Source organism: Cajanus cajan, chromosome 5 (genome assembly GCF_000230855.2).
Source record: "Cajanus cajan strain Asha chromosome 5, NIPB_CcT2T_4, whole genome shotgun sequence".
In the NCBI taxonomy this organism is placed as follows: domain Eukaryota; kingdom Viridiplantae; phylum Streptophyta; class Magnoliopsida; order Fabales; family Fabaceae; genus Cajanus; species Cajanus cajan.
Window position 1 is genome coordinate 61,459,604 of NC_138521.1, and position 25,973 is coordinate 61,485,576.

Here is a 25,973-nt window from a genome sequence, read left to right on the forward strand (position 1 = left end):
GAGTAATAAGAAATGGCCACGTCATGTTGATGAGCGTTAGACGGTGCGTTTGGTCCTCGCCTATCCCTCTTCTCACTTCAACCCTCTCTCTTTCGCTCTCGCCATTTCTGCCACTCCAAACCAACTCGATCTCTTGCTGCGATTCCATTCTCCGATTCCCGTAACCCTAACCGTTCTCGTTCCCATCGCAGCTCCAATCCGAACCTCACATTGGATGAACAAATCGCCGTAGTTAGGGTTCGATTCGATCGATCGCGAATTGAATGTAATCCACACCGCTCTTAAGTCTCAGAACTGGGGGCGAATCACTCTCGGCCTCTCGGAAGCCCGGCGGCGGCGGCGGCAACTCCATCGTCGCAGCAGCAGGGACTCTGGTTCTTCCTCCGCCTCCACAATGCGCCACGTGTCCACACCCTCGCGCATCTCCCCCAGGTCGAATCCGTGAGCCGCTACGCATCCGATCTCAACCGCCCCGTCCAGCTCCGCCCGCCGCCGGTCATGGAGAGCGCCGGCAACGCCTCCGCCGCCGCTAATTCGGCTCCTCCGCCGCTCGAGGAGCCCGAGTACTTGGCGCGCTACATGGTCGTGAAACACTCGTGGCGCGGACGGTACAAGCGGATACTCTGCATTTCCAGCGTTTCCGTCACCACTCTCGATCCCACGACGCTCAACGTCACGAACTCGTACGACGTCGCGACGGATTTCGAGGGCGCCGCGCCTGTTCTCAGCCGCGATGAGAATTCGAACGAGTTCAATATGAACGTGAGGACTGATGGCCGCGGGAAGTTCAAAGGCATGAAGTTCTCGTCACGGTACAGGGCGAGTATTTTGACGGAGTTGCATCGGATACGGTGGAACCGGTTGGCGCCGGTAGCTGAGTTCCCGGTGCTTCATCTTCGGCGACGGGCGTCTCAGTGGGTTGCTTTTGTAAGTCACAACACACCATTGCTTTGTTGATTGCTTCGCTAGTTGTTGTTCTCTTGATTTTGATATTTTTCCAGATGGAATAAAAGGCTTTTATGTGAACTTCGTGTGGTATGTACGTTAGGATAGCAGAGTAGAGTGGATATGCATGCATTTTGATTGTGGGATTCGTGCTTGCTTTGGGATGGTTAAGAGTGTATGGTACTGTTTGTTAGTAGTTGTGTGCAAGGTTTTAAATCGTGGTCCTGGTCACAGTTTTGTTGCGTTTCTTGATATTGTGGGAAATTGTAGACAATGTTCTGTTTCTTTATACAGTGGGAAACTGCAGATAATGCTGCGTTTCTCTATATTGTGGGCAATTGTGGACACTTAAAAAACCTGGACGTTGCGGACAAAATCATGGTTATAGATCGTTTTTTATAACCTTGGTCGTGTGTTTTTCATAGTTTGTTGTGTAAGATGAATGATGGATTCTGAGGATGCGCACTTGTGTTATTCTTTTGTCCCATGCCAATTAAGAGAAAAAATGTGTTGGATGGAGAATTTTGAGAGGAATTTAGTTTTTTAGTGGTATAGTAATGTATTCTAAAACATTGTGTTATGTATGGTCACGTAAGATAGACTGATAATATTTTCATCAACAATTGAGATTCCCTATTTTATCTCACTTTTGAAGAATCGGATCCCATAAAAAATGACTTAATTGGATATTAAATCCAAATGATTTTTAGCATGATGAGAATTTTACAGGGGATTTCCAAGTAAACTGAAGGGATTTCAAATAAATCTAAAACAAAAGAATTTAGAGATTTCTTTTCTCTTCTAAAGTTTAACCATGAACTCTCTCACCTTAAAGCTTTGATATACTTTCTCTGGCTCTCTAGTTTGCAACTCTATTTCTCTCTTCTACACTTTTCTCCCTATCCAATAGCAATATAAAATACAAGTTTATGCTTGTATTCATAATAAAAATTGACCATATTTACATTTTTTTCCTTCTTAAATGGTATTTTGATAGGCACAAATTATGTTGACATTATAACATCAACAACTTAATATTTGATTATGTTGTTATTGATTATCTATGCAAAAAAGGGTATAAATAAACACTTTTTTTTGTTGCAATTTTCTAATTTTCAAATGACTTTTTAAATTTTATTATTTAAAATTGGCCTATGTTGATTTTTTGGTAAAATTTATATGAAAATCTCATTTTCTTAAATAAATATTCACAAATCAAATTTTACATTTGGACATTGAATTACTTTGTCTAAACAAACAATTTACCCATGGGGATCGAGTCTAGTGGAAGGGTTAGTTCTCCTCAACATGGTGAACCAAGGATCGAATCCTTGCAAGGAGCGGCATTCATATTTATTGCTCCACAAAACACTTGACCAAGGTTGTCTCGAAAGTAAATACATTGAAACACAAGGTATTTGTATTGATTTATCCAAAGTATTTTGGGAATGAAAATAAATTAATTAAAGCAATTAAATTTCTGTGCATGCCAAATTCCTTATAATTTTGAAATCCATAATCCAAAAACTACCTTAATGTTTCATAGTGTGAGGATTGCAGAGATTAGCCTATATTAGGACAGTGGGAATATATATATATATATATATATATATATATATATATTCTTTTTAATACAACCGGCAGTTGTCTTTGATATATTGTGTGATAAGCTTACTCATATAAAAAGGTTGATTGGTGATTAGCTGAACTAATTATCCTGTTTGGCTGGTGGCTTTCACAGAAATTGAAAGTGACTTATGTTGGTGTTGAGCTTATTGATACAAAGTCGGGTGACCTTCGCTGGTGTTTGGATTTTAGAGACATGGATTCCCCGGCAATTATTCTTCTCTCTGATGCTTTTGGAAAGAAAAATGTTGATCATGGTAGTGGATTTGTTCTTTGCCCCTTATATGGAAGAAAATCTAAAGCTTTTCAAGCTGCTTCTGGATGCACAACATCAGCTATTATCTCAAATTTGGTATGGATGACATCGTTTAAGCTTTAAATAATTATTCTGCGAGATATTGGCACCTTAAATTAGGTTACCTTTAGGCACTGAATTAGAGCATCATTTGTGAGAATGCGTTACTTATACTTACCTAGAGCAGCTATCAACAGTAATAACAGTGCATAAGTTTTCTTGCAGACAAAAACTGCAAAATCCACTGTTGGGCTGTCCTTGTCTGTGGAGAGTTCTCAAACTCTCTCCATTTCTGAATATATAAAACAAAGGGGTAACTAGTCATAACCTTGTTTATTGTTCCTTCCACTTTCAAATTTGTTATTTACATGCAACAATTTTTTTTAACCTTGAACAAACAAATGGAATGCAGCAAAAGAGGCAGTTGGAGCAGAAGATACCCCATTGGGGGGTTGGTCCGTAACAAGGTTGCGTTCTGCTGCCCATGGAACTCTAAATGTTCCAGGATTGAGCTTAGGTGTTGGCCCTAAAGGAGGACTAGGTGAGCATGGTGATGCTGTATCTCGTCAGCTCATTCTTACAAAGGTTTCACTTGTAGAAAGGCGACCTGAGAATTATGAAGTAAGTGACGCATTTATCAAGTCAATTTGTGTGTAGAATGTACCCATTGTAGATGCCAATCTATTATTATATTACAGGCATTGATACATGCCGATGTTCTTGCTTGAGAAATTGAGCATTGATAAACAATTGTTTCCTGAAATATTGTTTTGAATAAGTCTTGAATGACAGGATAAAAGCATAAGATATTGTTGTGTGAAATAGGTCTTTAGAGTATTTTTACCAATTTATGCGCTTAAGTACGTACATGTGCATAAGCTTTGAAATAGAGTGTTTTTAATGTATAACTTTTTCTTCTGAGAAAAAACGCGTGAGGTTTTTTTATTTCCTGGAAAAATTATCCAGTGGTTATACTTTTGTTTTGAAACGTCCTTTTAGTTAGAAAAGCTCTTTGTACTAGAAAAAGCTTAAGAAAATGTGGCCTCAACTTGTTATGCTAGCAGCAAACAAGCATCATCATTGTCTTAGGTAAAACAGATTTTAAAGTGGATATATTAATCTTGAATGTTATGCACAGTTTTACTTAGAATCAGGAGGGTTATGTCAAATGTTGAGAATTTTTACTAGATGTGTGCAGGCTGTTACTGTTCGTCCATTATCTTCAGTAAGTGCTCTTGTTCGGTTTGCTGAAGAGCCCCAGATGTTTGCAATTGAATTTAGTGATGGATGCCCCATCCATGTAAGCTATGTTTGTGCTATTCTAGTTGTGCTTTATTATGCTGTAAACTTTCTCACACATATGGCATGAATTGTAGGTTTATGCAAGCACATCTCGTGATAGCTTACTTGCAGCAGTTCGTGATGTTTTGCAAACTGAAGTAGGTGGATATATCTCATCTGGGTTGAGAATTGTTTTATAATTGTATACATACATTGAAGCATGATGATTTATGTCATATAATACTTGTTAAATCTCATAATATCAATTGAACTTGTTTCTGAACCAGAGGCAATATTGTGATGATATTATAAAAATAAAGCATGCTTCATTGCAAAAATGATTGTCCAAGTGCATGTTTGACTTCTGATGATGTTTATTTACAGGGTCAATGTGCCATACCTGTATTGCCAAGACTGACAATGCCTGGTCATCGTATTGATCCTGCCTGTGGGAGAGTTTTTTTGCAATATGGTCAACAAAAGCCTGTTACTGATACAGACAGTGCATCCATGCATTTGAAGCATTTAGCAGCTGCTGCCAAAGATGCTGTTGCTGAAAGTGGTTCTATTCCTGGATCCAGGGCTAAATTGTGGCGTAGAATAAGGGAGTTCAATGCCTGTATACCATATAGCGGTGTGCCTCCAAACATTGAAGTTCCAGAGGTTACTTTGATGGCCTTGATTACCATGCTTCCCGCCGCCCCAAATCTTCCTCCGGAATCTCCTCCATTGCCACCCCCTTCACCAAAAGCTGCTGCAACTGTGATGGGTTTTATTGCATGTTTACGCAGACTACTCGCCTCAAGAAGTGCAGCATCACATGTGATGTCTTTTCCTGCAGCAGTTGGAAGGATAATGGGTTTACTCAGAAATGGTTCAGAAGGTGTGGCTTCTGAGGCTGCAGGGCTTGTTGCTGTACTCATTGGTGGTGGGCCTGGTGATGCAAATGTAACAGATTCTAAAGGAGAGTGGCATGCCACAATTATGCATACAAAGTCAGTGTTGTTTGCTAATCATAATTATATCATCATTCTTGTCAACAGATTAAAGCCAACGTCAGTATCACCTTTACTGTCAATGACTGTTGTTGAAGTGCTTGAGGCTATGATTTGTGATCCACATGGTGAGACTACCCAATATACTGTTTTTGTTGAATTATTGCGCCAAGTTGCAGGGTTGAAGCGTCGCTTGTTTGCACTGTTTGGTCATCCTGCTGAAAGTGTTAGAGAAACAGTAGCAATGATAATGCGATCAATCGCAGAAGAGGATGCCATTGCTGCAGAGTCCATGCGGGATGCTTCTCTGCGTGATGGTGCTTTGTTGAGGCATTTATTGCATGCATTTTTCCTTCCAGCTGGTGAGCGACGAGAAGTTAGTCGACAACTTGTTGCTCTTTGGGCAGATTCCTATCAGCCAGCTTTGGAGCTATTGTCCCGAATTCTGCCTCCTGGTCTTGTTGCTTACTTGCACACACGTGCTGAAGGAGTTCTGGCTGAAGATACAAATCAAGAAGAATTGTCAATTGGAAAAAAAAAAAGACGATTACTTCAGCAAAGGAAAGGGCGTATTGGGAGAGGACTTATCTCTCAAGAACAACCTTTCCCTTCAGCAAATAACTTTGATGTTTCTGATTCCGCTAGTCATACAGTTGGTGCTATTGTTAGAGGTTCAGACAACTATCATAAAACTGTTATGGACCCAAGTTCTGGACAGGCTTCAAATATTCAAGCTTCAGTAGTTCAAACTAGTGAACATTTGAATAATGGGTCTTCTACAGGAGAAGTGCAAAATGGGCATTCAACTTTTGTGGCTTCAGCTAATGCGGCACCAACAAACTCAAATGAAGCACCAGGATCTGATTTTTCAAATTCAGTTGATCCTGACAAAAATGCTGTTGATTTGCAGAATTCAGGCATTCCTGCTCCTGCTCAAGTTGTTGTGGAGAACACCCCTGTAGGATCTGGTCGGCTTCTATGTAATTGGCCTGAATTTTGGCGAGCTTTTGATCTTGATCACAATCGTGCAGACTTAATTTGGAATGAGCGTACCAGGCAAGAGTTGAGGGAATCTTTGCAAGCTGAAGTTCATAAACTAGATGTTGAGAAGGAGCGTACTGAAGATATTGTTCCAGGGGGTGCTACCTTGGAAATGGTATCAGGGGTAGAGAGTGTGCCACAAATATCTTGGAACTACCCAGAATTTTCTGTTCGTTACCCAAGCTTGTCAAAAGAAGTTTGTGTGGGTCAATATTATCTGCGCTTATTGCTTGAGAGTGGCAGTGGTGGCAGGGCACAAGACTTTCCATTGCGTGATCCTGTTGCTTTCTTCAGGGCGCTTTACCATCGATTTTTATGTGATGCAGACACTGGTCTTACTGTAGATGGTGCTGTTCCTGATGAATTAGGTGCATCTGATGATTGGTGTGACATGGGTAGATTAGATGGTTTTGGTGGAGGTGGTGGATCATCAGTGAGAGAGCTTTGTGCAAGGGCAATGGCAATTGTATATGAGCAGCATTACATGACCATTGGCCCTTTTGAAGGTACAGCTCACATCACTGTTCTGTTGGATAGGACAGATGACAGAGCTTTGAGGCACAGACTTCTTTTACTTCTGAAGGTGTGTTTACTTTTTCCTAACTTTGTCTTCTCTGAGTGGGAAGAACTAGGAAGGATTAATTTGCTTTGCTATTGTATCAAAGCTCTATTTGAAGTTCATCCTAATATTTGTGCTATATAGTACTAATATTTTTGCAGGTATTTGGGACAAAAGAAACTATATTTTAAATGCAGATCTTTGTTGCTGCTAATTGCAATTTTGTAATAGGATCGGTGGTCAATATTGATTTAATGATTATCCTAAATGGATTTTTTTTTTTAAAAGGCTCAAGGAAGCATTGTAGTACTAGTATGTCAACTCTATTGTTTGAAATTTTAAATCAACTATGGTTTACTGAATTTCAGGCATTGATGAAGGTTTTATCAAATGTAGAGGCTTGTGTTCTAGTTGGAGGTTGTGTATTAGCTGTTGATCTGCTAACTGTTGTCCATGAAACTTCAGAGAGGACTTCTATTCCCTTGCAATCAAACTTAATTGCTGCTACTGCTTTTATGGAACCACTCAAGGAATGGACGTATATTGACAAAGATGGTACTCAAGTTGGACCTATGGAAAAAGATGCTATTAGAAGGCTGTGGTCCAAGAAGGCTATTGATTGGACAACAAGGTTTTGGGCTTCTGGGATGCTAGATTGGAAGAAGTTACGTGATATCCGTGAGCTTCGCTGGGCACTAGCCCTTAGAGTTCCAGTCCTTACCCCGCCTCAGGTAGAATCATGTTGCAGCTGGAAGATAATATTGATAAATAGTTGTTTTTGTGATGTTTTCTATAGCTTTTTTTTTTTTTTTTTTTCTTTTCTTCTTCCCATGTGCTAACAAACTTTTCTTTAATCTTTTGTCGATCTTCTTTTTTGTTAGTCTAGAGATGTGCTTATTTATATTTGAATAACTTGATCTTTTTGGGGTACCTGTTGAGATGGGACACCAATATTAAGGTGCATTTATGTTGAATCATTCATAACTGTAAGTTTATGCTGTTTACCAATCTACCAAAAGTGAAAGAAGATTATAATGTTTATGACTAAAAAGTTGACTTGCCAAAAACAGTTCTTTTTTGACATGTCGTTTTTTAATTTTATTTTCCCGGTATCCTTCTAATAGATAGAATATGGATATTGTATTCAGGTTGGGGACACAGCTTTGTCCATATTACATAGCATGGTGTCTGCACATTCAGACTTAGATGATGCTGGAGAGATTGTTACTCCAACTCCTAGAGTAAAACGAATATTGTCAAGTCCACGCTGCCTTCCTCATATTGCACAGGTAATTTTAGGAATTGTTCATTTGTTAATCAGCCATGTTGGGAAATATTGATATTTGTTATGATTTGCTTCTTAGTAGCATTTCTTTCTCAAAATTATTTTGGCTAGATTTTTGTATTATTGGCTGCCTCTGGTCATTCTTAATTCAAGTTGTTTGATATTTGATATGATCATATAGTTAATTGTAGTTTTTTTTATTACTCTTCCAACTTCTAAACAAATTCAAATATTATAATATTTTGATTTCACTTTTTTTTTTTTTTGGGGGGGGGGGGGGACAGGCCATTCTTTCCGGGGAACCAAGTATTGTTGAGGCAGCTGCTGCATTGCTTAAGGCCATTGTTACCCGAAATCCGAAAGCTATGATCCGTCTGTACAGCACTGGTGCATTTTATTTTGCACTGGCATATCCTGGGTCTAATCTTTTTTCAATTGGGCAACTCTTTTCTGTCACCCATGTCCATCAAGCATTTCATGGTGGTGAAGAGGCTGCAGTTTCAACTTCATTGCCTTTGGCAAAACGTAGTGTTCTTGGGGGACTTCTCCCTGAATCTTTGTTATATGTACTAGAGCGTAGTGGTCCAGCAGCTTTTGCTGCAGCAATGGTTTCTGATTCTGACACTCCAGAGATAATATGGACTCACAAAATGAGGGCAGAGAATCTTATTCGACAGGTAAACTAAACATTGTCTGTAGTAGCCACTCTGATGAGTTTCATTTTTCCTCAAATTTTTAAGAGTACTTGGTTTCTTATTATCCACTGTAGTGGAATTGAATCCATGCTCCTTTGCACTTTATCAGGTTTTGCAACATCTTGGTGATTTTCCACAGAAACTGTCACAGCATTGCCATGTTTTATATGACTATGCTCCCATGCCTCCAGTGACATACCCAGAGCTGAGAGATGAAATGTGGTGTCATCGTTATTACCTCAGGAACCTATGTGATGATATTCGTTTTCCAAATTGGCCAATTGTTGAACATGTAGAGTTTCTTCAATCATTACTAGTAATGTGGCGTGAAGAGTTGACTAGAAAGCCTATGGATCTTTCTGAAGAAGAAGCTTGCAAGATCCTTGAAATATCCTTTGAGGATGTATCTAGTGATGATGTAAATAAAAGAAATTCTTTGGAGATTGCAGATGAACCATCTAGCTTATCAAAGCAGATTGAGAACATTGATGAAGAAAAATTAAAGCGGCAATATCGAAAACTTGCTATGAAATATCATCCTGACAAAAATCCAGAAGGGAGAGATAAGTTTCTTGCTATACAGAAGGCCTATGAACGCCTCCAGGTAGACATAAGTTTCTACATAACAATTCTCATTCTTCTATAGTTTTTTTCAGCTTAAAATTTTTGGAGATCTGTGTTCTGTTAAGCAATTAATGTATGAAATCAAGTATCTTGTGCATACAAATCTAAAATCTGTATATTTTCTTTTCTAACTAGAGGTGGCAATGGAGTTGTGATTTTTTCTTGGGTATGTTATTGACTTAAAAACCTGATAGGGAAAAGAATTGCATATTTATACGTGTTTATTTATTAGCTTATATGTTTTAATCTTTTAATAAACCACAACTGCAGAAAATGTGCATGCAAGCCTATAATGGTATACAAGCACAAACATGAGCCATCAAAATCATAATACTCATTCATTTTCATTTTGATTTCTTGGTGCATGTTTATATTCTCCATTAGAATGAATTATTCTGCAAAGCTTTTTTTTTTTTTTTTTTTTTTTTTGCTTCCAGCAAGAATACATTTATGCATTTTATAATTTGTTAAATTATACCTTGTGAACAAAACACAGGCTACCATGCAAGGGTTGCAAGGTCCTCAGCCTTGGAGATTGCTGCTTTTGTTGAAGGGACAATGTATTTTATACAGAAGACATGGAGATGTATTGGAGCCATTCAAATATGCTGGCTATCCCATGTTACTGAGTGCTGTTACTGTGGACAAAGATGATAACAATTTTCTTTCTTCAGATAGAGCACCTCTCCTTATAGCTGCATCAGAGCTTGTCTGGCTGACGTAAGTGTTCCCTGTTCTTTCTTGTTACATTCACCATTATGTTAATTGGTTTAAAAACGCTATGGTAACTTTCGCTCTTTAATTGAATTTCATATGTTTAGATGTGCATCTTCTTCATTGAATGGTGAAGAGCTGGTAAGAGATGGAGGAGTACATCTTCTTGCAACTCTTCTTTCCCGTTGTATGTGTGTTGTGCAGCCAACTACTCCTGGAAATGAACCATCTGCCATCATTGTTACAAACATCATGCGAACATTTTCTGTTCTAAGTCAATTTGAGACTGCCAGAGCTGAAATACTCGAGTTTTCTGGACTAGTTGAGGACATTGTGCACTGCACTGAATTTGAGCTTGTACCTGCAGCTGTTGATGCTGCTTTACAGACTATTGCCAATGTTTCTGTTTCCTCTGAATTGCAAGATGCTTTATTGCAGGCTGGTGTTTTATGGTATGCCTCTTCAATTATTGTTTTATTAGCAAATTATTTGATGTCTGTTTCAAAAAGTATTATGTACAGCTTGTCATGTGTTTACTGTTATGAGTGCATTCCAACCCTGTTTCTCACTTTTCAGAAATAGTCTTGACAAATTCTCCTCAGTTTGTAGATCTTTATGGAAACTAGTAATTTCCTTAGCAAAATGAAGCACCAACTCTGACACTAATATGGATACCTCCACACAGCTAAAGTCTAAAATATACGACACAGGGACACGGAATATATATATATATATATATATATATAATTAAAAATTATTAAATTGATCAACATTTTGGTAATTAAAAGACATCATTATCATTGAAAAGAATATTCCACAAACTATAAGTCTATAACTATGTTGCTTTACATGAAAAAATTAACTAACACTTGCTAGAATCTTTAATAAAGAGTCCCAAAAAAATACTTCAAAAAGAAAATAGGAAATTTATTTATTACGATTCTATGTTTAATTTTAAAAAGATTGGTAAAAAAAGGTAATTGTACCTATAACTGTGTCCAACCATTTAAGCCGTGTCAAAGTTGGATAAACAAAAAAAGAAAAAGACACCACAAAAATGTGTTTGACATGTATCTATGGCATGTCAACAGTGTGTTGGTGTGGGAGGAGTGTCGGACACCTCCATTACTAGGTGTGTCAGTGCTTCCTAGCAATATCCTCCATCTTTTCAAACCATATCACTGTTTGTAGTTTCCAACTCTTAAACTATTCCTTTTCCACCTTATGACCCGCCTTATGAAAGATCTTTGATTATGTGATGGCCTCCTTACCATATTGCAACTTCTGTACAACTGAAGGCCTTCTATCAATCTCAAAGATTTTTTTTTTTTTTAATTCTGACATCACCAAAGACATTCCTGATTCACTCTTTCAATCTCCTAAAGTAGGACACCATCACCTAAATCTTATATCTCATGTTGGCCATCTGTAATAGAATGAATAGAGAGGATCAAAGTTCAAAGCTGAGATAGGCAAAGGATGAGACAATCCTGTAAATGTTAGCCTAAACTATAGTTATTGGCCTGAATTGTCGCCAGTAACAAAGTTACCAGCTGAGGCATTGGGGGCATCGCCTTTCTCCTGAATACAGAAACTGATCATCAACTAAAACAGAAACATAGAGTTTCCTCTTCAAACACTAGCTTCCCTTCAATTGGGATCGATTCCCATCTGCAATAATCTTTTTGGACCCTGAATTTTGTTTGGTTTGATTCCATACCTCATTGGGCTGTACTGAGCATTACGTCGAAGTTGATCCAATCTAGTTGTAGGCATAAGAAATGGAATCAACCTAATAATACCTTTAAACTCTCGCCTAGTATTATAATTCAAAATTTACTACTCTAAGCATCTCAGTTAATCCTTGCAATGAAGTATGACTTTTTTAGTTGTTAGTTAGCTAATGAGCTCTAACTTTTATATGTTGACAGTAATTATTTATGGTGCATAAAGACTTTTTACCTATTTAGTTATACTTGTAAGCTGTAACTATTTCTGGACTTATCTATTTAATATGGTCCATAATAGGTACCTTTTGCCACTGCTGCTTCAGTATGACTCAACTGCAGAAGAATCTGATGCAACAGAATCACATGGTGTTGGTGCTAGTGTTCAAATTGCCAAAAACATGCATGCTGTAAGAGCATCACAGGCTTTGTCAAGGCTCAGTGGTTTGTGTGGTGATGAGAGTGCAACGCCGTACAATCAGGCGGCTGCTGATGCCCTCAGAGTTTTGCTAACCCCCAAGCTCTCTGGCATGTTAAAAGATCAAATGCCCAAAGATTTACTGTCCAAATTAAATGCTAACCTTGAGTCACCAGAGGTATTTTTCTCTCTAATTATTCTTAACCCTGTGTAAAAAAATTTATTGACAGGGTCCACAGGGACACTTATTTTCTTTGTGGGACTACCATTGGAATAAAAAGGAAATCGAATGTTTTGCTCTGTAAAGGTTTAAATTGATGTCTGATTGCACTGGTTGTTGGATCATAGTTTAAGTGACAAATCTGTTGGACAAGAAACTATTGCATAGTCATTAGTAGCTAGGTTTTAATATGTATTAATTTTTGAATCAGTCGAAAAAGATTATTGTTTAGGATGTAAATAAATTGTTGATAAGTTAATGATGTTATTATTAATAAATTGGCATGTTGAGATGAAGAAATTGTTGGTTTGGCTAATGATAAAGATTGACTGGTCCGGCTGAAAATTAAAAAAGAAAACCTAGATATTTTGGGAAAAGAACTTCGGAAAAAATCTGAAGAGCTGAATAGATCTTCAACACGGGCCTTCAGTCAAAGCCCGGGAAATTAGAAATGAAGTTTTTATGTTAAAATTAAGCCGTCTATTAATTGTATTTGGATGTTGATGCTATCTTTTGATACTGTGCAGATCATCTGGAACTCTACAACACGGGCAGAGTTGCTGAAATTTGTGGATCAACAACGTGCAGCTCTAGGTCCTGATGGTTCATATGATATTAAGGATTCACATGAATTTGTATATAAAGCACTATCCAGAGAATTATTCATTGGAAATGTTTACTTGAGAGTCTACAATGATCAGCCCGACTTTGAAATTAGTGAACCAGAAACTTTTTGCCTTGCTTTGATTGATTTTATATCTTATCTTGTGCACAATCAATGCGTCGAAGATGCTGATCATAAGGTTGAAGATGCTGATCATAAGGTTGAAGACACCTCTAATTTTAAGACTTCTGAGCATATGAGTGAGGCTGTTGATGGATCTGCCGATGAGCAGCAGGTCCTGGATAATTCGGGCACAATGTCTGAAGAACAATCTGTAGGGAAGGAAGAGCTTGAGCTGATTAAAAATCTCCGTTCTTCGCTGATCTCCCTTCAGGTCAATTTCTAACTGCCTTATTATGTTGTGAAATACATTTTTTATTCAACTTGTTTGACTAATGTGTATTTTCTGCAGAACCTTCTGACTAATAATCCTAATTTGGCATCCATATTTTCTAATAAAGACAAGTTACTGCCTCTATTTGAATGCTTTTCTGTGCCCGAAGCATCACACAGTAATATCCCTCAACTTTGTCTAGGAGTGTTGTCACTCTTAACAGCACATGCTCCTTGTTTGCAAGCCATGGTTGCGGATGGATCTAGTCTTCTGCTTTTATTACAAATGCTTCACTCAGCCCCAAGTTGTCGGGAAGGGTCTCTCCATGTTCTCTATGCATTGGCTAGCACACCTGAACTGGCCTGGGCTGCTGCCAAGCATGGTGGTGTTGTCTACATTCTTGAATTGCTCTTGCCTTTGAAGGGTAGAAGATTTGTACATCTTAGTTGGTCTTGTTTATTATTCTCATTTCTAGAATTTGTTTGCAGATTTATACATATTGATAATAATCATAATTCCATGCAGAAGAAATTCCACTCCAGCAAAGGGCTATGGCAGCCTCATTGTTGGGGAAGCTTGTTAGCCAACCAATGCATGGACCAAGAGTTGCTATAACACTTGCAAGGTTTCTCCCTGATGGCCTTGTGTCAGTAATTAGGGATGGACCTGGTGAAGCTGTTGTAGTTGCCCTCGAGCAGACTACAGAGACACCAGAACTCGTATGGACACCAGCGATGGCGGCTTCCTTATCTGCACAAATTTCCACTATGGCATCAGAGCTATACCGTGAGCAGATGAAAGGGCGTGTTGTTGATTGGGATGTACCTGAGCAAGCATCTGGACAGCAGGAAATGAGAGATGAACCACAGGTATCACCAAATATGTCATATAAATTCGTTTTTTTGATAAAATGATTTATATAATAAATTAATAATATATTTTCTCAAAATTGGACTCCAATTTTTGTGGCGATGCAGGTTGGTGGCATCTATGTTCGGCTGTTTCTGAAAGATCCCAAATTCCCTCTGAGAAACCCTAAAAGGTTCTTGGAAGGTCTACTAGATCAGTATTTGTCATCCATTGCTGCCACACATTATGAAGCACAGGTTGTTGACCCAGAGCTTCCTTTGCTCCTGTCGGCTGCACTGGTTTCCTTACTGCGTGTGCACCCTGCGTTAGCAGATCATGTTGGTTATCTTGGATATGTGCCCAAACTAGTTGCTGCTGTTGCATTTGAGGGAAGGCGAGAAACAATGTCATCGGGTGAGGTAAACAATGGGAGACAAGCAGAACAAACATATGACCCAGATAATGAATCAGCAGAGAACGCACAAACTCCTCAAGAACGTGTGCGCCTGAGTTGTTTGCGAGTCTTGCATCAGCTTGCAGCTAGTACCACCTGTGCTGAAGCCATGGCAGCAACCAGTGTCGGTACACCTCAGGTATCTGTCAATACATGTTCTATATGAATCTGTTAATTTACAATTTTACATTCCTTTATGCTGGTTATCCAATGTCTGCTTTCTATTAAACTGTTACAGTGGCTCCTTTTTTGGTTTGGAGCCTGCTGAAGAAAATGCTCTTTTGTCTACTTGATTTATGCCATAATATTTTGAACAAAAATCCTTACCTTTTATTGCTAAGAAAGAAAAATAAATGTGAAACATCATATGAATCTACTGAGAGATTACCATGACACATTTGCTTGTATGTCATGAGAATATTCTTTGTTCAACTCAGGGATCATCCCTCTCTAATATTAGTTTCCCCAAATTCTCTCTGGATCCTGTATTGTTCATCTTCAAATTTCATTATGTGATCCTGGTTCGTTAGATCTAGAAGCAACTATTGACTTTTTTCTACAGTTTCTCAGTTGCTAACCCTAGTTTTCAACTTCTGGGTAAATACGCCCCAGTGGCAAATGTGAAGTCTTACAACTTGTAGGGAAAATCATGCTATTTTGGAGAAATTTTGATTTTGATGACAACTATTATTTATTTATTATTATTTTCCTATGGTGGGGTGGAGAGTTTAGAAATGCTCCTGTTGGGGATTAAGGTCAAATATTGACTATGGGAGGACATGCCGTTCAGCTGAAGTTGATTTTGATTTGAGTGACTTTTTAGCTGATGAGTATGGGAAAGAAAGATTTGTAAAGTTTACAGGTTCTGATAGTCTCATACTTAGGGATGGTTCTGAGTTTCTTTTTGTTGATGTTAGTATGCTTTTCTTTCTTGTACATCCATTACCTGTATATATGACTTGCATCAACCTAATTTTAACTGTTCTTTACAAAACCAAAGTTTTATTTTGTTATTTAAATTTCTTCTTCCAGGTTGTTCCACTGCTAATGAAAGCTATAGGGTGGCAAGGTGGAAGCATTTTAGCTCTTGAGACTCTAAAACGTGTTGTGGTTGCCGGAAACCGAGCCAGGGATGCTCTTGTTGCACAAGGACTTAAGTGAGTACCTTGTATTATTGAAAATTGATATACTTCTAACTGATTCAATGTTTTATGACTTGGAGGTCCAAATCATGGTAGACAGAATCGCGAGTTGCGTTGTAGAATTGCATGATTCTACATTTCTGTGAGTTCGTCCGTGATCAGAATTGTTTTCCATGTAGGATTGTATAATCATCAGGCAGGATTGTAAAATTGGTGGATTTGCCTTTTTTCCAAGCTTGATGGCCACATCTTCTCACATTTGGGTGCCTTTTGTTTTTAATGTTTTGGGCTTCTAAAAACCTAAACCCATCCAATCCTGACCTAAACAGCTAACCGAACGTCATCCCAGCCTCCAAAACTGCCTCAGCCTTCATCATTCCAGTCCTCCACCCTGTTGTCTGAAGATCCTATCCATGGAGCTTTTTTTATTTTTATTTTTATTTTCTGCATATTTCTGTTCAGAGTTGCACAAAGCTCTCTCATTTCCATTTTGAATTGCACATTGTCAAGCTCTTTTGTGCCACAACGGAGCCTTGGAGAGTGGAAGGTAATATAGTCACGGTCCCACTCTCTTGCTCTGGTTTTTCTCCTCTGCCTCAGCGTATCTGTTTTGCACCTGCTGCAGTTTCTCTTTCCTTCTGTATCTACTGCAGTTTCTCTTTCCCACAGTCCAACTTGGTTCTCTTCCTGTTCTGTTTTTTTTTTTTTTTTTTTTTTTTTTTTTAAAAAAAAATGGAGATGTCTTAGTTATACTTTAGGTATAAACTAGGTGTTTTGAGTTGTTTTGCAACTGTGCAGTATTTTAAGATGTTTTGTTGATCATTTCAGGTTATGAATTTAAGCTTCATTAAGTATTCCATGTGTTATAATGTTTTTTCTCCTCTAACTTATGCTATATTAGATGGATATATTTGGGTTTTATAAATTTGGTTGAATCTTACATTTTGTGTTACAATTTCACAATTTACAATACTGTGACTTTTTCCTGAGTCTAACTAGAATATCGATTTTTACTACCTTGATCCAAATTCATGATAGAACTTTGCATTAGCTGCAGATAACTTCCATTAGATGCGAGTGAAAGAGAAAACTCATCAAATCGATTTCAATTACAAGGCCTTTTTTTGTTTGTTTCTATAGAAGCCTGGTTTATGTCCTTTGACTTCCCCTTGTTTTTGTAGATTTGAATTTCAGCAGTGTTATCAAATAACCGTTATGGCGGCGCCATAAGGGGGCCATAACGGCGTGGCGGCGGCGGCCGCAATCCGTTATGGCGGATTAGGGTGAAAATGGCGGGGTTCCGCCATTTTGGAGATGGCGGCCCGTGGCGGCCGTTATGGCGGGTCTGGCGTGGCAGACATGGCGGACATGGCGCCGTTATTGGGCCTTTTTTTTTTTTGTTTTTCGTTTTGGGCCGGGTTTGTTTCCGGGTTGGGCACCCAACAGATGATTTAGGGCATTAGAAACCCTAAATCACTTCCCTTTCGTGCAAACCTCCCCCCCCCACGCAACTGCTCCGACTCCACGCCGCATCTGCCACAGTCGCCGACGACGCAACCGCCACCGACACCGACGCAGCCTCCGACGCAGCCGCCACCGTCGCAGCCTCCGACGCAGCCGCCACCATCACGTAACCTTCGCTAGCATCACTGTCGCGCAAACCTCTGCCACCACCATAACCTCCGCCACCACCGCAGCTGCCTCAGCGCACGCCACCCTAGCCTCCCCGGGAGCCACCACCACCTCCGCCGTCACCTCTGCACGCCACCGTGACCTCTGACAGCACCACCGTGACTTTCCGACAAGATTTTCTTCCCCCTCCTTTGAGTTTTGCCATCACAACTGCCACCGCATCCGACTATCCGACAATGTCAGGAGAGGCAGATTCAAACTCTCGGCCACCGACAATGTCATCTTCTAGTTCCATTAATTCTAAGAGGAGTGACGTTGCTTGGAAGCATTGTACACCGGTCAGAGAGAATGATACAAATGAGATTCTTTGTAATTATTGCCGAAAGGTCATGAAAGGAGGTATCACAAGGGTGAAACAACATTTGATTGGAAAGGCGGGCAATGTTACAGCTTGTTTGATGGCTCCTGAAGCTGTTAAAGTTGAGATAAGGGCAGCTATGGATGGTAAGAAGCAGAGGCAAAATGAAGCATTCAAAAAGACAATGCAAGAGATTGAGGTACAATGTGAAGAAGGATTTATGGAATTTGGAGATTCTGATTCTCGATTACCTCCAATTGGTGATTTTAGATTGAAGGATACTAGGAAAGGACCTATGGACCTTTACACTCAATCTCAATCTACAGCTGCAAAAAATAGGAAAGACAAGGTGGTGCAAGCGGGCATAAGAGAGCTTTGTGATAAAAAAGCTGTAGAAAGGGTTTACCAATATATAGCACGCTTTTGGTACCAAGCTGGCATATCTTTCAACTTGATAAAGTTGGAAAGTTTTCAAGATATGATTCGTGAAATTGGGCATTTTGGGAAGCATTTGAAAGCTCCTTCCTATCATGACATTAGAGTACCACTCCTTCAAAAAGAAGTGGAGTTCACTAATGAATTAATGAAGCCACTAAAAGATCAATGGGCAAGTTTTGGGTGTTCCTTAATGTCAGATGCTTGGACTGATAGGAAACAAAGAAGCATAATCAACTTTTTGGTGAACTCCTCTTCTGGGACAATGTTCTTAAGGTCGGTTGATGCATCTGATTATGTAAAGACCGGTGAAAAGATATTTGAGTTGCTGGATTCTATTGTGGAGGAGATTGGAGAGGAAAAGGTTGTCCAAGTTATAACGGACAACGGAAGTAATTATGTTCTTGCTGGTAGGTTGCTAGAGGAGAAAAGAAAAAAAATTTATTGGACTCCTTGTGCTGCACATTGTATAGATTTGATGTTAGAGGACATTGGCAAGCTGCCCCATATAAAGAAGACCATTCAGCGAGCTATCTCTCTTGTTGGCTTCATTTATAGCCATTCAAGCACTTTGAGCATGTTGAGGTTCTTTACTGGGGGGAGGGAATTAGTCAGGCATGCAATCACTCGATTTGCTACATCTTATCTTTCCTTGGAGAGGATTCATCAAGAGAAAACTAATCTCCGAAAGATGTTTGTGTCAGAAGAGTGGAATCAAAACAAGCTAGCAAAGGAGGCCAAGGGAAAGGAAGCCACAAAAACTGTCTTGATGCCTAGTTTCTGGAAGAATGTAGTTTTCATTCTAAAAGTGATGGCTCCTCTTGTAAAAGTGCTTAGGCTGGTGGATAGTGAGAAAAAACCAGCCATGGGCTACATATATGAGGCAATGGACAAGGCAAAGGAAACCATTATGAAATCTTTTAAAGATGAAAGCAAATACAAGGATGTGTTTGAAATCATTGATAAAAGATGGGATATTCAACTTCATCGCCCTTTACATGCTGCTGGTCACTTTTTGAACCCAGAGTTCTTTTATGCCAACCCACAGATGGAGTTTAATGGTGAGATTATTAGGGGTTTGTATGATTGTATCAATAAATTGCTGGGAGATTTGGAGATGGAAAAGACTGTTCATAAGGAGTTGGCTCACTATAAAGCTGCGAGTGGCATGTTTGGGTGCACAACTGCCATAGCAATGAGGGGTGAAGTTGCACCGGGTAAGAGACAAAACATTGCAACTTTTGAACTATTATTCTCTAAGTCATAAAGTCATTTGCTCAAGTGTTTGTGTTAACATATTTTGTTTGCATTTGTAGCTCAATGGTGGCGGATGTATGGTTCAGATACTCCATATTTGCAACAACTTGCAATAAGGATCCTTAGCTTGACATGTAGTGCTTCGGGTTGTGAACGTAATTGGAGCGTCTTTGAGCAAGTAATTAATTTCTTAATTCCAATTTAAAATTAATAATCAATGTTTTGCTTATTATTCCTTAAGTAATAAGTATTTATTTAATTGTTTTAGGTTCATACCAAGAGAAGGAATAGACTCGAGCATAAAAGACTACATGACTTGGTATTTGTCAAGTATAATCAAGCACTCCATCAAAGGTATAACCTTAAGGATGAAATCGATCCCATTAGTCTCAATGGGATTGATGATTGCAATGAGTGGCTAATTGGAGAGATGGATGAGGAAGAAGGTGAAGATGAGAGGGTTCATGAAGGAGATGATGACCTTACTTGGAGACAAGTTTATCAAGCTTCAGGACTTGATGAGCCTAGACAATACACTAGGCGTCACAAAAGGAGAGGAGCAAGTGGGGAGGAGCAAGTAGGAACATCTACTAATCCTTCTAAAAGAGCCAAAGGATTAGCTTCAAAGAATAAGGGGAAAAGGGTTGAAGAAGTTGAGACATCAGAGGATTCTAGCTCTAGCAGTGAGGAGGAGGAACCAAATGCTAATTTCATACATTCAGATGGAGAAGAAGCTGAAGGATTTTTGAATGAAAAACATCATCATGTAGAAATTAATTATGCAGACATTGATGAGGATGAAGAGTGAAGGGGATTAAACAAAATAGTTTTAGGAATGACAATTGTGTTTTGCTATTTTTTAACATTGTTGCTTTGTTTTGATGGCTGTTTTTGTTTATGTTTATGTTTCTTAATGTGGCTGTGTTTGTTATTTTTCTGCTTTTGCATCATATTATATATATATATATATATATATATATATATTTTTTTTTTTTTGTCCGCCATGATGTCCGCCATAGACCGCCATGGCATCCGCCATGGCAATATGGCACTTAAAGGTCGTTGCCGCCATCCGCCGTATAACCTTATTGATAACCTTGAATTTCAGACATGGTAGTGATGTGTGATGAAGTGTTTGAAATTTGAGTCAGCAATTAAAGAAGTTACTAAATACCCCTTAATTTTATAGAAATATGACTGCAAGCAACAACAGTCTTATCCTACTAGGTGAGGTTGACTACATAAATTATATGATGCATTAGGCTTGGTTATAGACAATAGTCAAAGATATTATTCACCATGAGATCCCTCTTGACAACTTCCTTAATGTCTTTTTTGGTCTTCCTCTCCTCTTTCACAAGGCTAAAAACTAAGCAATCTGCTTTTCCCGCTGGTGTTTCCCACTATCTTCTTTGTACGTGTCCAAACTATCTTAACCTATTTTTTGTCATCTTTTCTTCATTTCTTTCTTGTGTTGCGACACATCTTTCTTAACATTCTCATTTTTGTTACTCACCTTTTTCTCGTCTCTTTAAAGCCAAACATTCACTACTATAGAATATGGCCAAATGTATAGTAGTACGATAAACTTTCCTTTGAGTTTGGTTGGTACTTTGCAATCACAAATAACTCCTGATGTCTGTTTCCATTTTAACCATCTTGCTTGTATCCTGTGTATGACATCCCCATTTTTTCTCCATCATTTTGTAACATTGGTCCTGAATATTTAAATTTAGAAACATGTGGTATGACTATGACATCATTTTACAGAAATATAGCTGCATTTTATTAAATTATCATCTGACACATTACTGCTCTCACACTGTTCACTAAGTGGAAATGCCAAAAGACAGATAAAAAATAATTAATACCTTGGACTGAAGTGACATAAATTGAAACAAATTTTAGTATCTAAAATGAGTGATTTTTGTAGATTTTCTCATGGCCTTCAATATTTGTGTTATTGTGGTGTATCATACTTTGCCTAATCGGTCTGTGTCTGGTTTTGAATTTTTAACAATTCCTTGTGGTGAGACTCGTGAGACTGTAGAAAAGTGAATGTACTTCCTCTAATTTCGAATATAAGCCAAAAAAAGAAAAAATCCATGTTTGTTGATCTCAAATATAAACAACTCTCAGCTAATCTTATTTTATTTAATACTACCATCCCCAAAATACCTCTTCATTTAATTGAAATTGTATTTCCAATTATCCTTTTTATTGCTAATATTAAGCTCCAAAGAAGGGTAGTATATAAAAATCAGTTATTTTTTAAATGAGATTGGTGAAATTAAATGATGTTAATTAACTTTCTTTAGCATGAATTAGTTTTTTTTCTTATATTTGAAACTGGAGGAAGTACTTGTTAGGAAGGTCATTGAGGGCTTTGGGGCCCCACAATAGTTTGCTTTGAAGTTTGAAATAGCTGCATGTCTGAAGACTGCCTATATGTTTATGGGAATAGAATTACGAACTCTCTCAAAATACTAACATAAATTTTGCATGCAACGCAGAGTTGGTCTAGTTGATGTTCTTCTTGGTCTTCTTGATTGGAGGGCTGGTGGAAGGAATGGATTTTGTTCTCAGATGAAGTGGAATGAATCTGAAGCATCTATCGGAAGGGTGCTTGCAATTGAGGTTTGAATCTCTGTCAGTTTTATTCTTCCTGTTGTGTTTAAGTTTCTCTTGCATATTTTTCTTTTTTCTTTATTTTTCTTTATGCTCCAGTTCACTTATTAAGTTAAAACTCGGCTGCTGCCTGCTGTTTGGTGGTTTTTAACCAGTTCACATTTTGTTTGTATTGTATGTCTATTAGTTTCCATACAATCAACTGTTACTTTAAGTTTTCCATTTCTTAATTCTCTGGCATCTTGCTCTTCAAAATAATTATTGTTGCATTTACTTGAGTCTAGACTTTTGTGTTCCATTCTGCAAGTATTTTATTTTTACTCATTTAGTTGCACAATTTGACTGACATTAAAGAAAGTACTTGTAGTTGTGGTTTCTAAAGAAAAAATTCTAGAATGATTAATTTGTACCAATTTTCTGTTGATTATTCATCATTTATTGTTGACAAGTTACTTGTCTGCTTAATCAGGTCTTGCATGCCTTTGCGACTGAAGGAGCCCATTGCACTAAAGTGCGAGAAATATTGAATAATTCTGATGTAAGTCTCGACACATTTTGATTAGTAATATAACATGGTTTTTTTCTTCTTTTGGATCTTGGCACTAGAAATGTTGTTTCTGCGTTTAGCTGCATGCCTGTTGCAAGTGTGCTATTGTCCATATCTAATTTTTTACCTTATACAATCATTTATTACTCGTGCATTCCAGGTTTGGAGTGCTTATAAAGACCAGAAGCATGATCTCTTCCTTCCATCAAATGCTCAATCTGCAGCTGCTGGCATTGCTGGTCTCATTGAGAATTCATCATCGTCGAGGCTCACTTATGCCCTTACTGCTCCACCACAATCCATTACTTCTACTTCTAGACCTCCTCCATCATCCCCTTCTGACTTCAATGGAAAGCAGGATCAACTTTCATAGTAAAAAAATAATACCTTTTTTTCATATGATGGAGCATATACCCAAAGCCAAGCCTATACTTGTAACTCACCTGTATAGTACACTGTACAGTTTTGTTATCTACTTGCTCCTGGCTTAGTAACTAGGAAGCATGTGCAATTTTCTCTAGGGTTTTTCGTTTGTGTAATGAGGGATTCTCCACCTTCCCTCTCGTTTCTCCTTGTAAATTGGATGATGCTACAAAATAGTTAGGTTATTTTGCGCATTTCGTTAAAGTGAGCTTTATTTATTTACACGATCACTTTTCCTTACTTCTGAAGCTGATGACCTTTTCTTTTTTACTTAGTCTAAATGCTAATTTTGAATCATTGATTTTATATTAGAAGCTTAACCTAATGACGTGTTCTAATTATTGAATGTCGCTTTTAAATGTGCACCCTTTAAAAACTTGGTTCGAAGCAGATGGTTGGATTAGTAATGAATTAGAGAATAGGTCAATTAACTAGTCAAGCATCTCATTTGATCAGACAAGAAATTAAATTGGTACAAATTTATAATTGATAAAACTAGCCAAATTTCTTTAATGACATCAATTCACTCGTTTAGGGGTAGCAAAGTGGGGCTGTAGCCAGTGGGAAGGATTGACATTTCATGGCGTCAGTTCTATTTGTCCCATCTAGCCTGCTGGGTCAAATGGCAGTTCTGGATGAATTAGTATGCCGGTTTATTTAGTTAAATATTTTATTTGTTTTGCAATTTATTGTGTCACTGTACTGTAGTATGATTTTATTATTGAAAGATTATTAGTACTTTTGTTGTAGTTAAGAATTATAATTTTATGTTATCAAAAGATTATCAATAGTATTTTTTACTATTTTTGATTGAAAGAGAATGATTTTTAATAGTTTGTAATTTATTATTTTTGTGGTTTTGAAGTTGACAGATAAATTTATATCATGAGTTTTTTAATTAAACTTATCAATTTAAATTAATATATTTTTTAGTTTTGATGAGTGAATCTATCTAATCTTGCTTTTGGTAACCTGGTGATGGAGCATATCAAAATAGGCTATTAATGTTTGTTATTAATGTCCTGGTTGGCATATGTTCAAAATGGGTTAATTTAGGCTGTTTGACCTGGTTCACCTTAACCCACTAATTTTAATATTTAATGTTTTTTAATTTGATCTAGTTCATTACAAGTTAGTGGGTTAAATGGGTTAGCCCATCAACCTATCTATTTTTTTAAAAAAAAAATCTAGTTTAATATATATTTTAATTTAAAATAAATTTTATAAAATAATCTCTGATTTAAAGTAAAAATTGTCAAGTTATGTATCATACATACAATATTAAACTTAATTAAAAAAGTGTACAACTTTAAATAATCAAAACAAAAACAAATTCCTTTCATGAGAGTGATTGGTCATTAATATTAAGCTTCATTAGAAGCTTAAGTAGAAAAATTTATAACGATTTCATGTTATTTAATATCGACTTTATCTTTATCAATAAAAAAATGATATCTTGTTAAAATAATACATGATTAAGTGGGTTGGGTTGGTGGGGATGTAAGTGGGTTGGGTTGGTGGGGATGTAAGTGGGTTAGGTCAGCCCGACCCACCACGAGTTCAACTCGAGTGGGTGGAATCAACGGTGAGTCGGGTTGGATTTTTTTACACATTATGAAAATTTTCATTTTTTTGCCTAGTCTGGCTCAACATGTTTACAAGGTAGGCTAGGTTAATCTACGAACTGAAATCCACTTTGACACTTTTAGCCATATGTATAGGAGTGTAAGCAGGTCAAGTTAGATTAGGCTTGAATGAATATATTACTCGATTTGGTTAAAATTCAACAGGTTAGATTTGTGCATTATTATAAAAAAATCAAATCCATCCCAACTTAATCATGAGTGGGTTGGATTAGGTTATGTAAATCAAGTCAACATAATTAATTTTTTAATAAAATTTTAAATATTTTATAATAGATGTAAATCACTTGATATCTTGTCAAAATGTAATATTATCAACCCATAAACCAAATAATAATATAAACTAAATTTCAAAATTAATTTATTAATTTGTTAATTATTATCCGTTCAAACAACCAATATTAATACATAATAGATTTTAAAATAAAATTTAAGATAACTATGTTATACTATTAGAATGTTATTAATCAAAAAACACAAATTTTTTACTAAAAAAATGTGATAGAGAGTATTATTATGAGCAAATGATCAACCAAACATTAACTTAAAACTAATTTATTAATTTGTGACATTATTATCAGCTTAAACAACTAACATTAATACAAAATAAAATTAAAAATAACTATGTTGTGTTCTTACAATATTATTAACCTAACAACACAAAATTTGTTACTGAATAAAAGTAATAGAGAATATTGTTATGAGCAAGTGATCATTTAAACATTAACTTATTATTATTATTTATTTTTAATCATTATCTATATGATTGAATCAAGTTGACTCACGAGTCAAAACACAAAACCTAGTATTTAACTCGCATAATCTCTAAGTTTTGATTAATTTGAATCAAATCTAATCCAAACAACAAAAACAATCCAATCGAATCTAGATTTATTGGATCAGTTTGGATGATTTAGCTATATCCACTTACACCCTGGATATGTGAATCATCTTTTTTTGTGTGAATTTTTGAATTGCATTGGAATGCATACCAAGAAATGGCATAGAAGAAGCAGGCGATTGCTACCGTTTAAGGTGCTATAGTGTTGATGTACAGTGAAAATGTTAATATTTTAATAAATCAATTAAGTTTCATAAAATATATAAATAAAAGTACTACAATGAATAAATGCTATTTTATGTGTTAATATAATTTAATTTCAAAATTATAAAATAATAAAT

At 37.2% G+C, this 25,973-nt stretch overlaps 2 protein-coding genes across 3 annotated transcripts; both read left to right on the forward strand.

The window, feature by feature from the left end:
* Positions 1 to 23,370, forward strand: GRV2 (DNAJ heat shock N-terminal domain-containing protein). Of its 2 annotated transcripts, XM_020370383.3 has the most exons (22): positions 1 to 927; positions 2,687 to 2,923; positions 3,092 to 3,179; positions 3,279 to 3,487; positions 4,065 to 4,166; positions 4,243 to 4,305; positions 4,532 to 6,766; positions 7,111 to 7,473; positions 7,891 to 8,031; positions 8,312 to 8,704; positions 8,832 to 9,326; positions 9,843 to 10,066; positions 10,168 to 10,512; positions 12,089 to 12,383; positions 12,953 to 13,423; positions 13,502 to 13,847; positions 13,949 to 14,292; positions 14,401 to 14,865; positions 15,759 to 15,883; positions 22,064 to 22,187; positions 22,648 to 22,716; positions 22,886 to 23,370. In XM_020370383.3, the coding sequence occupies exons 1-22, from the start codon at positions 499 to 501 to the stop codon at positions 23,096 to 23,098; spliced, it is 7,776 nt and encodes a 2,591-aa protein (XP_020225972.2). In that variant the 5' UTR covers positions 1 to 498; the 3' UTR covers positions 23,099 to 23,370. The 2 variants fall into 2 exon arrangements, with proteins under 2 accessions (XP_020225972.2, XP_082931714.1); XM_083075588.1 differs by lacking the exons at positions 1 to 927; positions 2,687 to 2,923; positions 3,092 to 3,179 and having other exon boundaries at positions 3,346 to 3,487; positions 4,055 to 4,166.
* LOC109803485 (uncharacterized) lies at positions 15,890 to 20,432 on the forward strand. Its single transcript, XM_020365089.3, has 3 exons — positions 15,890 to 19,510; positions 19,610 to 19,728; positions 19,819 to 20,432. Exons 1-3 carry the CDS (start codon positions 17,737 to 17,739, stop codon positions 20,356 to 20,358), a joined length of 2,433 nt encoding a protein of 810 aa, XP_020220678.3. The 5' UTR covers positions 15,890 to 17,736; the 3' UTR covers positions 20,359 to 20,432.
* Positions 23,371 to 25,973: the final 2,603 nt, after the last annotated feature.

Coding starts and splice junctions, on each gene's coding strand:
- GRV2 (XM_020370383.3), top strand. CDS start 499: ATGGAGAGCGCCGGCAACGCCTCCGCCGCCGCTAATTCGGCTCCTCCG. Junction 928..2,686: donor CGTCTCAGTGGGTTGCTTTT/GTAAGTCACAAC, acceptor TGGCTTTCACAG/AAATTGAAAGTGACTTATGT. Junction 7,474..7,890: donor CAGTCCTTACCCCGCCTCAG/GTAGAATCATGT, acceptor TATTGTATTCAG/GTTGGGGACACAGCTTTGTC.
- LOC109803485 (XM_020365089.3), top strand. CDS start 17,737: ATGTCAGGAGAGGCAGATTCAAACTCTCGGCCACCGACAATGTCATCT. Junction 19,511..19,609: donor GAGGGGTGAAGTTGCACCGG/GTAAGAGACAAA, acceptor TTGCATTTGTAG/CTCAATGGTGGCGGATGTAT. Junction 19,729..19,818: donor ATTGGAGCGTCTTTGAGCAA/GTAATTAATTTC, acceptor TAATTGTTTTAG/GTTCATACCAAGAGAAGGAA.